This window comes from Clytia hemisphaerica, unplaced genomic scaffold, assembly GCF_902728285.1.
Source record: "Clytia hemisphaerica strain Z4C2 unplaced genomic scaffold, Clytia hemisphaerica genome assembly, whole genome shotgun sequence".
Classification (NCBI taxonomy): Eukaryota; Metazoa; Cnidaria; class Hydrozoa; order Leptothecata; family Clytiidae; genus Clytia; species Clytia hemisphaerica.
In genome coordinates this window covers 431,510-446,467 of record NW_027104377.1, presented here as the reverse complement: position 1 = coordinate 446,467, position 14,958 = coordinate 431,510, and the positions used below count along the sequence as shown (strand labels likewise).

General features: G+C 36.0%; 2 protein-coding genes across 2 annotated transcripts; both read right to left on the bottom strand.

Moving 5' to 3' along the window:
• Nucleotides 1-2,401: 2,401 nt before the first annotated feature.
• Nucleotides 2,402-6,247, bottom strand: LOC136818907 (chloride channel protein 1-like). The gene is made up of 6 exons (XM_067075147.1): nucleotides 6,233-6,247; nucleotides 5,033-5,142; nucleotides 4,589-4,722; nucleotides 3,724-3,817; nucleotides 2,855-3,086; nucleotides 2,402-2,407 (listed from the first exon to the last, which is right to left on the bottom strand). Exons 1-6 carry the CDS (start codon nucleotides 6,245-6,247, stop codon nucleotides 2,402-2,404), a joined length of 591 nt encoding a protein of 196 aa, XP_066931248.1.
• A 936-nt stretch (nucleotides 6,248-7,183) lies between these two features.
• Nucleotides 7,184-14,956, bottom strand: LOC136818906 (chloride channel protein 2-like). Its single transcript, XM_067075146.1, has 12 exons — nucleotides 14,877-14,956; nucleotides 14,624-14,708; nucleotides 14,250-14,396; nucleotides 13,672-13,741; nucleotides 13,239-13,352; nucleotides 12,834-12,931; nucleotides 10,981-11,090; nucleotides 10,537-10,670; nucleotides 9,672-9,765; nucleotides 8,803-9,034; nucleotides 7,978-8,169; nucleotides 7,184-7,565 (listed from the first exon to the last, which is right to left on the bottom strand). Exons 1-12 carry the CDS (start codon nucleotides 14,954-14,956, stop codon nucleotides 7,353-7,355), a joined length of 1,569 nt encoding a protein of 522 aa, XP_066931247.1. The 3' UTR covers nucleotides 7,184-7,352.
• Nucleotides 14,957-14,958: the final 2 nt, after the last annotated feature.

The window sequence follows — 14,958 nt, the reverse complement described above, 5'->3', positions numbered from 1 at the left end:
AAAAATTCGTTCATGGGGGGGGGGGGTGGAGAATATATTATTTTTTCAATGATCTGCCCCTGGACATTTTTCACTCCCTGGACACCACGATTTACCCCTGGGCATGGCAGGTTTTTTAGGATTTTTCGATACCCCTGGACAATATATCTTCCACCCCCCTATGAACGGTTTTTTTCTGGAAGAACTCAATCTTTTTTCTTATTAAAATCTGTCTTAAAAGTATATGGACACTTAAACTTTTTGTAACAATCTTTCTGGACACGTCTAAGCTATCAAGTTAAATCAAAAATGTTACTTATACCCTATTGGAAAGATATTTTCGAGGAGAAAAATATAAGAAATCTAAGATTTTTGAAGATATCTAGATGGAACCCTTTGTTTGAACCTTGCTGATTTTAAATCTCTTCCTAGATTTTTCGTACACTACTCAGTTAAAACGGTATAACCTGTGAACCCTCAGTAGTTTATTCTCGAAAATATCTTGCCAACAGTGCATTGACCATCAATTTAGCTTATTAGCTTAAGTGGGTCTTGAGAGATCGCTTACAAAAGTAAAGTGACCACATACTTCTGCGACAGACATAAGTCTTATAAGACTGATTAAAAAGGTAGGTGCCCAAAAGGAGAAAAGTGCCAAGCTTGTCAGAATTAGAAAAAAAATAAATACAATCGAATACAATATCTGCAACTGATATTTTAGGGGGAAACCCAACCGAACTCGCAATTTACAGAATTGAAATACAGTAATTAATTTTTTGATTATAATAAAATCATATAAAAATATTTTAAACAAATTTATGGATGTAAGATTTTTTAAGTCTGCCTGCGATATAAAACGATAATTAGAAAATGCGCTATATTACTATGTCTTTTTACAAAAATAATTATGTATAAGGCTTTTCCAGAAATAAAACTGTTGATCTTCAGTGACGGTCATTGTCATTAACGAAGAAATCTGAAAAAAGTTCAAGTTCAAGGAAGCATACTATTTCTATCTGAAATTCTTAAAAAATGTTCTTTCTGGAAAAGCCCAAAAAAATCGAATGAAAAACAAAAAAAGCTATGTACAAAAATAATACAAAGTCTTTAAAATTGTAACAAAGGTTGTCCACAAAAAGTCACAGAATCGGTAATCAAAGAATAATTAAAATCAAATTGACTTTCTATGGACACCACGTACATAAACAAAACGGAATACCACGGAACGGCGAAGTTGAGTTGCATCAAAAATTTGGATGGTTCCCACAGTTTGAATTGAAGAATTTGAGGAAAAATGAGAGAATCGAGGAGAAATTGGAATAGATTGAAGAAAATGAGGAACCATTTCAAATCTGAGCAGATTTTAGTAGATTTAAGGTTCTTACGAGCCCTGATTTGGTGGCTAAAATTCATTTCGATATCTACTCGACTCTACTCGTCAAATATCTACTGAGAATATCGAGCCTGATGAATTTTCATCCAAAAGGGTTATGAATCTATCTGAGAAAAAGCAAAAGCCCTCACTTTTTTAAGTTCCTTTTAATGAAAAGAATTGCATCCTAATTTTGGTGTTTTCTCCCAAAGTTAAAACCCCAAATAACACACCCATTACTAACGAATTAGTGACACATACTACTTCTAAAAAATTGATTTACCAAAGGAACATTGTGACTGTGGAGAAAACATGAAAACAGGGTAAAATTAGTAAATTTCTCATCTTCGGCTGCTGAAAGCAGGTAAAGACATCGCACCGACAGATTCACCAGTAATAGAATGTGCAGGTTCTGTATACGCTCTTGATTTCGTCTCCATGGAAGATTGTGATTGGCCGTCATCAAAGTAAATATCTTGGCCGTCACCGCCGCTGTGTAAGCGGGTCAAGCGCCGCTCGATAAATTTACGCTCGTTTTCAACTGCATCGCGAACCTGGGAAAAGAAAGAAAGGAAGAAATGATAATGATACTATCCTGTAAAGGAATTTACTACTATGACTCCCTTTTAAAAATCTAAAGGTTTAGGTATTATAATCTAAAAAAGTTTAGTAATATCTCTTTCAGACCAAGACACAAGTTTAATCTTCTTTAACAACGTTCAATTATAATTGCTTAGTCCTAAAATACTGAGAAAATTAATTCTCAGATTTTTAGAAAAAAAGATGGGTATGTTAGGCGTTTTACTATATATAAGACCCAAAACATTCAGCAGATTTTGAGAAAAGTCTTAATACTTTCGAACGTGTCTCAATTACTTTATTACAGCACGATCAAGTATATTAGAAAAAGGAGAAATTCTGAACTCGGAACAAAATAGATTTTCTCTTTATAAAATGAACCTTTACCTCATTCAAAGAAACAATTCCAACTAGCTGTCCAAGAGTAGTCACATACGCGTGTGTTAGATTCAACAAGCAAAATTGGAAATTCTACTTCTGAAAACCCAATAATAAGGTAAACATACTGAAACATAGGCTATTTAGAGCAGAATAAGGGACCTTCTCTTTGACAGCTGAAAATATTCTTAAAAATTAATAAACTGGGGAAAGGGGTCCTAATAAGGTCATGGGGGTTGGAAAATTTTCGAAAAATTAACAAGCGGGAGGGGGGGGCTTTTATTCGGAACCTAAGAGTGAGAAGAAATGGATTGTTAATTTGAAAATCCACTGAGAAACACTTTTCAAATTATCCATAGAGTACCTCGGATGAAGCATAAACATGAAAGATAAACAAGAAAGTAAAAGGAAAAGGAAAACCTAATGACAGCAATGATACAAAGCGCAATTTTAAGTTCAAAGGTGTTGCTCAACTCAGTGACAAACATTATCTACAAACTAAACATAATAAATAAAAAATCTCCACACAAAATGTTCCGTTCTCACCTGAGAATTATCAACACTGAAGTCATGCGTAGCAACGGATTCACCCATTTCTGATGTACTCGTATTAAATAATCGTTGCAAAGATACTGGATGTGCGGTGGTACCAGTTTTGAGTTTGCTACCAAAAGTTTTCTTTTTCGGACGTTGTTGAGCTTGAAGGTTCTTGATGGATACCTCACCACCGGATGAAAAATGAACTGAAGCGTGCCGAGCGTTCCCATCTGGTCCGTCACTAATTTCGATAAAAGAAAAAGTTAATTAAAGTTTTGATTTACGACCTCGCACTTTTAATTTGACTCGTAACTCGTAAAAAGAAACTCGCAACTCGTGGTTCTAAATGCAACTCGTAGCTCGTAACTCGTAACTCGCAACTCGCATCTTATCATACCACACCTTAGCTATCCAGCCCTATACCCACGGCAAGTTTCCGCAATCTCACGTCACGTCGTAGATTTCGTGTCTATAAGGCCGCAACCTCCTAATACATCCTGCGAAGAAACAACGTCATAGATCTCATAAGACATTGGTATTTTCATTTCTAGCCTCACTATTACTTCAAGTTGAAGGAAAGGAAACGTCAGACAATATGTTCAAAATATGACGTTAGATGAATGTTAAGGATAGTGTTGAGGGCTACTTAGACGACACAATAGGTGATCTATTATACTTTCTACAAACTATTCCCCTGCATCGCTGGAATATTACAAATCGAGCTGGCAATTTATCGTGAAGTGCGTTAAGTCCTTTCCACAAACCTGTTGTATTTAACACAATATAGCTCTTCTATATCATAGGCTGTCTTAGCCTATAGTTACCAACCTCCCATGTAAATGTTGGTCAAAATTAATACTATTTAATAAGGTACATACGTGTTATCGTTCCTCATTTGACCGTTCAACAAATGTCTTTGCAACATCCATTCTAATTGTGGTCTTCGTACGCTCCCCAACAAAATCATACCCTCTAAATGCAACAAAAAGTGTGTTTAAATTCATATTGAATTCTAGTAAGACGTAAGTTTTCGACTGCAGTCAAAGGCGACCCGAAGGCTCCATTTTCGGGACGAGATAGAGTTTTTACAAGGTCTTATTTGATTTGGTTGCGTTAACCAGTAATAAAACAATTGTGTTATTTTTTCTAAAGAACGCATCATTTTTATTACTTCAAATGACCAATTATTAAAGTATCTTATAAAAACTCTATCTCGTCTGCCATTTTCTTGAGCCGTCTGCCCAGAGGTAGGGCGCCACTTCTTTCCCTGGGCTTTTCCACTTAACCTTACTCCGTCCCTTAAGCTGCTGAGAATCCAACAGAGAGGCATCAATGACTATTTTGGGAATCTTTAGTTAGTGTCACCCGACTGGGGGTCGAACCCACAACCTTGCGCACCGTAGCTGGATACTCTACCTTCATGCTACGGCCACTAATTGAAATGAAATCTAGTAGTTGGTAGTAAATTGGAAATGTGTAATTGGAGATCGTCCATTGCTTTTTTATAACATACTAGGTTTTGAAATTTAAGGGTATTGAAGATATCAAACTATAATAAATTGATATAAACTTTTTGCTATTAAAACAAAGGGAGAGGCAAATTTAAAAATCTACCATCTTTGAACATATAATTAAAATGTCCCCTCTACTTAGCAACCTTCCTCGCATAGAATGATGTCAACATGGAGGGAAAAAATTGGATTTTAGTCTTTCCAAGGGATCTTGTTCAATGAGTTTGCTTACCTGGTTTGTCGACGAGCGGGAAGGAAGTGTGCGGAGATTTCTTCAGTAGATCACGGATGGCCATATATGTGCCGGTCATACTGGTGTAAAGAATGCTCGTCTGCATTATGTCTCCTGCACACACATTGTAATGTCTGAAATATAAGTAGAAGTTTACTATAACTATCGCCATTCTATTCTTTCCATTTCAAATTAAAAAAAACAATCTTGTCTATTAAGTTTTGCGATTTACTGTACCTTCGTTTATTGTAACTTCATTTATTGTAACTTCTAAACACCATAAAGCATTATCCAATTGGATAAAACATTGTTTTTTAAGGACTTCGATTAAAAAGATTTAGACTGCAAAAAAAGAGGTGGTCATGGCCCCCTACTACCTACAACGGGGCATTGGGCATAGGAGGGGTGAAAATAGCGAAAAAAATAAGGGCACAAGAGACGAACCTGGTTCTTTTGATATCAGGAATATTAGGAAGTTTCTTGATTTCAATGATGCTGTCGTATATAGACGGTTGCAAAGGTTGAACGACAGCATTTGCTATCAGTACAGCAACCTGAAAGAAATATATTTCAAACAAGTGATACTTTTATGGACCTACCTGGTTGTGCATTTAAGAGCCATTTTTTTTAAGAGTCTTCAGGGTGTGATACCTCACCCTCTTGGATTTTGCTGAAATTTAGACCAAATGATCTATCACACAAGAAAATAAGACCCTGAAAATTTCACCTTGATATCTCAAGTAGTTTTGAAGATACAGTGTCTCAAAGATAGGCTACTAAGCCAAAATTGACCCCTAAAAATCATGAACTCTGGTGGGGAGCAGATTTTGAAAGCCAATGAATTTTTATTCAAGTACATTAGAAAGCTGATTTACAGTGGATTTCAAGAACTTTTTGTAGGGAATCAGAAAAAATCAAATTGAGTCTCCAAAATTTTCCCCGAAAATCTCTAGCACCTCCTGTAGAGGGCTTCAAACTTTGCGTTATCTGGGTTTGGAAGCACTTTTAGCTGGCTGCTGATGGTCCTTGGGACTTTTTTGAAGTAAACTTTTGACCATGAGTGGTTTACTGGTGGGTTTTGGCCACAAAAATAACATTTTCAGGATTTCCATCTTTGCGTAACCGTCAAAAATGGCCGAAAAAATTGCTATTTTGGCAGACCTGGAGCAAAATTCAAGATGGCGTATCTTTTTAAGGCAACACTAAATTTTTTTGAAATTTTCAGCAAGGCTTCCTTAGTAGGTCTAGTTTATAGCCTCAAAAAAATCTCAATGGGCTTTTGAAGTCTCTTAAAGATATGATCGATTGAAAATTTGCTTAACTTAACTTTCTGGACACGTCTAAGCTATCAAGTTAAATCAAAAATGTTACTTATACCCTATTGGAAAGATATTTTCGAGGAGAAAAATATAAGAAATCTAAGATTTTTGAAGATATCTAGATGGAACCCTTTGTTTGAACCTTGCTGATTTTAAATCTCTTCCTAGATTTTTCGTACACTACTCAGTTAAAACGGTATAACCTGTGAACCCTCAGTAGTTTATTCTCGAAAATATCTTGCCAACAGTGCATTGACCATCAATTTAGCTTATTAGCTTAAGTGGGTCTTGAGAGATCGCTTACAAAAGTAAAGTGACCACATACTTCTGCAACAGACATAAGTCTTATAAGACTGATTAAAAAGGTAGGTGCCCAAAAGGAGAAAAGTGCCAAGCTTGTCAGAATTAGAAAAAAAATAAATACAATCGAATACAATATCTGCAACTGATATTTTAGGGGAAACCCAACCGAACTCGCAATTTACAGAATTGAAATACAGTAATTAATTTTTTGATTATAATAAAATCATATAAAAATATTTTAAACAAATTTATGGATGTAAGATTTTTAAGTCTGCCTGCGATATAAAACGATAATTAGAAAATGCGCTATATTACTATGTCTTTTTACAAAAATAATTATGTATAAGGCTTTTCCAGAAATAAAACTGTTGATCTTCAGTGACGGTCATTGTCATTAACGAAGAAATCTGAAAAAAGTTCAAGTTCAAGGAAGCATACTATTTCCATCTGAAATTCTTAAAAAATGTTCTTTCTGGAAAAGCCCAAAAAAATCGAATGAAAAAAAAAAAGCTATGTACAAAAATAATACAAAGTCTTTAAAATTGTAACAAAGGTTGTCCACAAAAAGTCACAGAATCGGTAATCAAAGAATAATTAAAATCAAATTGACTTTCTATGGACACCACGTACATAAACAAAACGGAATGCCACGGAACGGCGAAGTTGAGTTGCATCAAAAATTTGGATGGTTCCCACAGTTTGAATTGAAGAATTTGAGGAAAAGTGAGAGAATCGAGGAGAAATTGGAATAGATTGAAGAAAATGAGGAACCATTTCAAATCTGAGCAGATTTTAGTAGATTTAAGGTTCTTACGAGCCCTGATTTGGTGGCTAAAATTCATTTCGATATCTACTCGACTCTACTCGTCAAATATCTACTGAGAATATCGAGCCTGATGAATTTTCATCCAAAAGGGTTATGAATCTATCTGAGAAAAAGCAAAAGCCCTCACTTTTTTAAGTTCCTTTTAATGAAAAGAATTGCATCCTAATTTTGGTGTTTTCTCCCAAAGTTAAAACCCCAAATAACACACCCATTACTAACGAATTAGTGACACATACTACTTCTAAAAAATTGATTTACCAAAGGAACATTGTGACTGTGGAGAAAACATGAAAACAGGGTAAAATTAGTAAATTTCTCATCTTCGGCTGCTGAAAGCAGGTAAAGACATCGCACCGACAGATTCACCAGTAATAGAATGTGCAGGTTCTGTATACGCTCTTGATTTCGTCTCCATGGAAGATTGTGATTGGCCGTCATCAAAGTAAATATCTTGGCCGTCACCGCCGCTGTGTAAGCGGGTCAAGCGCCGCTCGATAAATTTACGCTCGTTTTCAACTGCATCGCGAACCTGGGAAAAGAAAGAAAGGAAGAAATGATAATGATACTATCCTGTAAAGGAATTTACTACTATGACTCCCTTTTAAAAATCTAAAGGTTTAGGTATTATAATCTAAAAAAGTTTAGTAATATCTCTTTCAGACCAAGACACAAGTTTAATCTTCTTTAACAACGTTCAATTATAATTGCTTAGTCCTAAAATACTGAGAAAATTAATTCTCAGATTTTTAGAAAAAAGGATGGGTATGTTAGGCGTTTTACTATATATAAGACCCAAAACATTCAGCAGATTTTGAGAAAAGTCTTAATACTTTCGAACGTGTCTCAATTACTTTATTACAGCACGATCAAGTATATTAGAAAAAGGAGAAATTCTGAACTCGGAACAAAATAGATTTTCTCTTTATAAAATGAACCTTTACCTCATTCAAAGAAACAATTCCAACTAGCTGTCCAAGAGTAGTCACATACGCGTGTGTTAGATTCAACAAGCAAAACAATTTGTGTACTTTATACAGGGATGTTTTCTCCACCAGTTGAAATGGGGCTGGATCGAGTTGGCATTCTGACCAATCAACTTGCTCCAAAAGTAACTCCATTTCCCATTGTGGAATCTAAAATTATGGATTTAATGAAGCTTTCAATATCGAAATTCCGTTGATCGAAAGGATAAAAACTCTCATACTCTTAGGTTCTAAATAAACAGGGGGTTCGAATAAATGGGTTGGACAATGAGACATTTTAATAAACAGGGCAGGGGGGGGGGCTAATTGCCTAATTGGGGGTTGGAAATTCTACTTCTGAAAACCCAATAATAAGGTAAACATACTGAAACATAGGCTATTTAGAGCAGAATAAGGGACCTTCTCTTTGACAGCTGAAAATATTCTTAAAAATTAATAAACTGGGGAAAGGGGTCCTAATAAGGTCATGGGGGTTGGAAAATTTTCGAAAAATTAACAAGCGGGAGGGGGGGGCTTTTATTCGGAACCTAAGAGTGAGAAGAAATGGATTGTTAATTTGAAAATCCACTGAGAAACACTTTTCAAATTATCCATAGAGTACCTCGGATGAAGCATAAACATGAAAGATAAACAAGAAAGTAAAAGGAAAAGGAAAACCTAATGACAGCAATGATACAAAGCGCAATTTTAAGTTCAAAGGTGTTGCTCAACTCAGTGACAAACATTATCTACAAACTAAACATAATAAATAAAAAATGTCCACACAAAATGTTCCGTTCTCACCTGAGAATTATCAACACTGAAGTCATGCGTAGCAACGGATTCACCCATTTCTGATGTACTCGTATTAAATAATCGTTGCAAAGATACTGGATGTGCGGTGGTACCAGTTTTGAGTTTGCTACCAAAAGTTTTCTTTTTCGGACGTTGTTGAGCTTGAAGGTTCTTGATGGATACCTCACCACCGGATGAAAAATGAACTGAAGCGTGCCGAGCGTTCCCATCTGGTCCGTCACTAATTTCGATAAAAGAAAAAGTTAATTAAAGTTTTGATTTACGACCTCGCACTTTTAATTTGACTCGTAACTCGTAAAAAGTAACTCGCAACTCGTGGTTCTAAATGCAACTCGTAGCTCGTAACTCGTAACTCGCAACTCGCATCTTATCATACCACACCTTAGCTATCCAGCCCTATACCCACGGCAAGTTTCCGCAATCTCACGTCACGTCGTAGATTTCGTGTCTATAAGGCCGCAACCTCCTAATACATCCTGCGAAGAAACAACGTCATAGATCTCATAAGACATTGGTATTTTCATTTCTAGCCTCACTATTACTTCAAGTTGAAGGAAAGGAAACGTCAGACAATATGTTCAAAATATGACGTTAGATGAATGTTAAGGATAGTGTTGAGGGCTACTTAGACGACACAATAGGTGATCTATTATACTTTCTACAAACTATTCCCCTGCATCGCTGGAATATTACAAATCGAGCTGGCAATTTATCGTGAAGTGCGTTAAGTCCTTTCCACAAACCTGTTGTATTTAACACAATATAGCTCTTCTATATCATAGGCTGTCTTAGCCTATAGTTACCAACCTCCCATGTAAATGTTGGTCAAAATTAATACTATTTAATAAGGTACATACGTGTTATCGTTCCTCATTTGACCGTTCAACAAATGTCTTTGCAACATCCATTCTAATTGTGGTCTTCGTACGCTCCCCAACAAAATCATACCCTCTAAATGCAACAAAAAGTGTGTTTAAATTCATATTGAATTCTAGTAAGACGTAAGTTTTCGACTGCAGTCAAAGGCGACCCGAAGGCTCCATTTTCGGGACGAGATAGAGTTTTTACAAGGTCTTATTTGATTTGGTTGCGTTAACCAGTAATAAAACAATTGTGTTACTTTTTCTAAAGAACGCATCATTTTTATTACTTCAAATGACCAATTATTAAAGTATCTTATAAAAACTCTATCTCGTCTGCCATTTTCTTGAGCCGTCTGCCCAGAGGTAGGGCGCCACTTCTTTCCCTGGGCTTTTCCACTTAACCTTACTCCGTCCCTTAAGCTGCTGAGAATCCAACAGAGAGGCATCAATGACTATTTTGGGAATCTTTAGTTAGTGTCACCCGACTGGGGGTCGAACCCACAACCTTGCGCACCGTAGCTGGATACTCTACCTTCATGCTACGGCCACTAATTGAAATGAAATCTAGTAGTTGGTAGTAAATTGGAAATGTGTAATTGGAGATCGTCCATTGCTTTTTTATAACATACTAGGTTTTGAAATTTAAGGGTATTGAAGATATCAAACTATAATAAATTAATATAAACTTTTTGCTATTAAAACAAAGGGAGAGGCAAATTTAAAAATCTACCATCTTTGAACATATAATTAAAATGTCCCCTCTACTTAGCAACCTTCCTCGCATAGAATGATGTCAACATGGAGGGAAAAAATTGGATTTTAGTCTTTCCAAGGGATCTTGTTCAATGAGTTTGCTTACCTGGTTTGTCGACGAGCGGGAAGGAAGTGTGCGGAGATTTCTTCAGTAGATCACGGATGGCCATATATGTGCCGGTCATACTGGTGTAAAGAATGCTCGTCTGCATTATGTCTCCTGCACACACATTGTAATGTCTGAAATATAAGTAGAAGTTTACTATAACTATCGCCATTCTATTCTTTCCATTTCAAATTAAAAAAAACAATCTTGTCTATTAAGTTTTGCGATTTACTGTACCTTCGTTTATTGTAACTTCGTTTATTGTAACTTCTAAACACCATAAAGCATTATCCAATTGGATAAAACATTGTTTTTTAAGGACTTCGATTAAAAAGATTTAGACTGCAAAAAAAGAGGTGGTCATGGCCCCCTACTACCTACAACGGGGCATTGGGCATAGGAGGGGTGAAAATAGCGAAAAAAATAAGGGCACAAGAGACGAACCTGGTTCTTTTGATATCAGGAATATTAGGAAGTTTCTTGATTTCAATGATGCTGTCGTATATAGACGGTTGCAAAGGTTGAACGACAGCATTTGCTATCAGTACAGCAACCTGAAAGAAATATATTTCAAACAAGTGATACTTTTATGGACCTACCTGGTTGTGCATTTAACATATTTATAATTGATATCTGTGTGACGTGACCATTTAGAAACCAAAATTTCATGCTCTTGAAATTTTCTTTCATATTAAAGACTTCGTGAGCAAAAAAACATCCTTCTCGTCAAAAAATTGAGTAAGTTGGCTAAGAACATTAATGTATGCTTATTAATAGTGATTCTTATAGATAAAGATGCGTTTTTTAAGCTGAAAAATTATTTTTTTACAAAAATCTGCTTGAGCCATCTTTTACCTACTTTCATGCAAAAAAATCATATTTCACAAAGTCCAAAAAAGTCTTTTTTGGCCGTTTTTTAGCTGAAATTTACCCCCAAATTTTTTCTTCAAAAATCGAGCTCCGTCACATTCGAGGGTTTATAGTTATTCTTCAAAAGTAGCCCTCATGAGCAAAAAAAACATCTATCTCATAAAAAAAATTGAGTAAATTTGACTAAGAACATTGATGTATGCTTATTAATAGTGATTCTTATAGATAAACATGCGTTTTTTGAGCCAACAATTTTTGCAAAATCCTGCTTGAGCCATCTTTTACCTATGATGGTACCCTACTTTCATGCAAAAGATTAGAAAAAAATAATGATCCGATTTTTCACTAAGTCCCAAAAACCCGTTTTTTAGCCCAAAAACATTTTTTTTCGAAAATCGGGCTCCGTCACATTCGAGGGTTTATAGTTATGCATCTTTGTGCAAAAAATCCTAAAGAATAAAAGAGCCAATCTCGAGAAAAGCTAATACCTAAGTAATTGATAATGGCCGAATTTGGCCAGTTTTTCTATAAAAACACGCCAAGCAACCAAAATTTCCTGTCTAAACACACATATGCTTCAAAAGTAAGCCCTCATAAGCAAAAAAAACATCTATCTCATAAAAAAATTTGACTAAGAACATTGATGTATGCTAATCAGTGCTAATTAATAGTGATTCTTATAGATAAACATGCGCTTTTTGAGCCAACAAATTTTTTTTGCGAAAATCTGCTTGAGTCATCTTTTACCTATGATGGTACCTTACTTTCATGCAAAAAATCAGAAAAAATTTATGATCCGCTTTTTCACAAAGTCCAAAAATCCCATTTTTTAGCCGTTTTTTGGCCCAAATTTGCCCAAAAAATTTTTCTTTTTGAAAATCGGGCTCCGTCACATTCGAGGGTTTATAGTTATACATCTTTGTGCAAAAAATCTGAAAAAACTAAAAATGAGTCAATCTCGAGAAAAGTTGGTAACGAACGAACGAACGAACGAACGGACGGACGAACAGAGGTTAATTTATAGGACCTCCGCCGGGGTAGGTCCAAAAATACGAGATGGAATAACCCCCTCTAGGGTCTGTTACAAAAATTTTAACAATTATCCCTTTTTTTCTCGACGAATTTTGCTCTTCTGAAGACAATTAAAAAACTTGTCAATCCTGAATGTTTGGAAAGAAACTCCAGTTGATTCCATAATTGAAAATAACTAAATCTAGACTTAGTTAGATAATGTAACACTCTTAGCACAGCCTCGACCACCATTTTGAGACATGAATGCACATATGAATGACCACGACCATTCCGGTCTTAATGTTAAAGAGTGCTTGCCAGGTCTTCTTGATTCAAATAAGGTCGAAATGTACAAATTTGCTCTGACATCATGTCTCCTCAGAAAGTATAATAATTTTTCCACTTCAAATACATACCATGACAGGTAGAATGTGAGTGATTTGTCCAGTCAACTCGAACACAATAACACTGGTGGATATCGTATGCGTCACTGCCCCCGCCATCGCTGCCGCACCTGAAAGTTAAGCAAAAAGTTTTAACTCCCTTTAATTTAAGGATAAGAGGAAGGAGGGATCGCGTAGTGGTCTAAGGCGTCAGCGTCTTAAAGTAGGGTTGCAGACTTGAATCCCTGTTCATTTCAATGTTCCATTCAGTCCGTGGACCCGTGAAAACAATCAAAAAACTGTCTAAAAGTCCTAGATTAATGGACAATCCACGTAAAATATCGGTTATTATATCTATGGGATTGCATTTTCGAAGTGTTAGGAAAATCAGTAAGTTCTTCATTTTCAACTAGAGAGCAATATTTCATAAAAACATACCGACAACAGCATAACCACCAGGCAGTACTGGCGATGAAGCACCCGATCCCGAACGAATACCATCTGGAAACCATGTAGCCATACATTCACCTACTAAACGACCATATGCTGCACCTAATGGCGAAATGGGACGGGATCAGTATTTTGCAGGCTATTCTCAAATTTATTAATACTGATAGCCCACATCATCGATTAATGGCCGTTCTTCGTTTTGAATGAGATCAAAATTTTTTTGTATAAAAAAGCGCTTAAAACCAGTGAGCACGGAGCCTATACACGTTTATCATTCTTATAATCTAATAACAGATCATTCATTCTGCGCACACCACACTCTAGAGTGAATACGTGTCATTGACGGAGTATCAGAATCTTACTATTCTTAAGGCTACATTTCAAATTCTAAAAGGTCTACCAGACAATAATAAATACTAACCAATGACAAATACAGGAAAGAAAGCACCGGCAGGGATCGGCAACGCGATGCAAAGTGCCGTCAATATGAACTGAAAATCAAAACAATAAAAACGTTGAAGCCATGAAGATTATGTAAAACAATGTCATACCTTCTTAGATAGGAAGTGGAGAAGGTGGCTTTGGTTACAAATATATCTTTGGAAGGATTTCTCCTTAAATCAAATATTTACATATTAACCTTATACAAATGGTTGTAGTCTTTTAAGTGCCTTTTCTGTAAATCTCGAGCTCATAATTTTAAAACCCTCTCTCAAACCGAATCACGTTTGATGGGCTTTCGCATTTAGGATTTGAAGCCGTCAAATCCTACCAAAGTTGCGCGGCCTTGAGCGGTTCGCCTGGTTTTTACACAAATGACAGATTGAAACTAAAATTTACCGCTAAATTTCGAAAAAAATATCAATCGTAAACAAAGGAATTGCTAGATTCAATCTGTCGTCAAAAATGCGGCGCATTAGGCTTCACTTTTTCTTGCCTGAGAAAGGTTAGAGATTGAACTCTAGCCCTTCGGGCTTTAAACTCAATGAAATATAATACCTTTACAAGAATGAAGATGACAAGTGTCATGTAAACATTGCTGTATTCAGTCCTCCAATATAACAAATACTTTTCACTGTCACTGCTTGGGTTGCTTGTCCACGTGGAGTTGGAAAACAGTTGGACTACAGCTTCTTTGGGCGTCAACTACGAGAGAAGAGATATTATAGCTTGAGATTTGTTTACTGTTGTTACTGCCGTTTTCGGTCAATCGGGAAGTGGTATATTTCAAATAAAAGTTAACTAATAATACAATAATACAACTTAACCTAATATTATGTGGCCACAGGAAAACGAGTTTTGTAAGCAAAAACACTTGATGGAATTTATTTAATACAGAAGGGGAAAAAGCAAAAAGTTTGGTGGATACGAACCTGCCCAGCCATGAACATACCAAAGCCTTTGGGAAATGAAAGTGTCGATACAACAATCACAATCATTGCTGGATAAATGAAGCGGCTGGAAAAAGAGAAGGAGGTTCGTAAAAATATCTGGAGAGAAACAGAAACAAGTCTTTCACAGTGGGCGGTAAAAGGGGGAAGGGTCCATCGACCATCCACCCGTAACGTCGCATGAACATTAAAACAACATTAGTTGAAGGAGGAAGCAAATGCCATTCTTTCTCACCTTTTTGCAAGAAACCGGTTGAATTTGGAAGCTTCGTGACGTTGAGAAAAATCGACAATTTTCCGATGTGTGTACACCATAG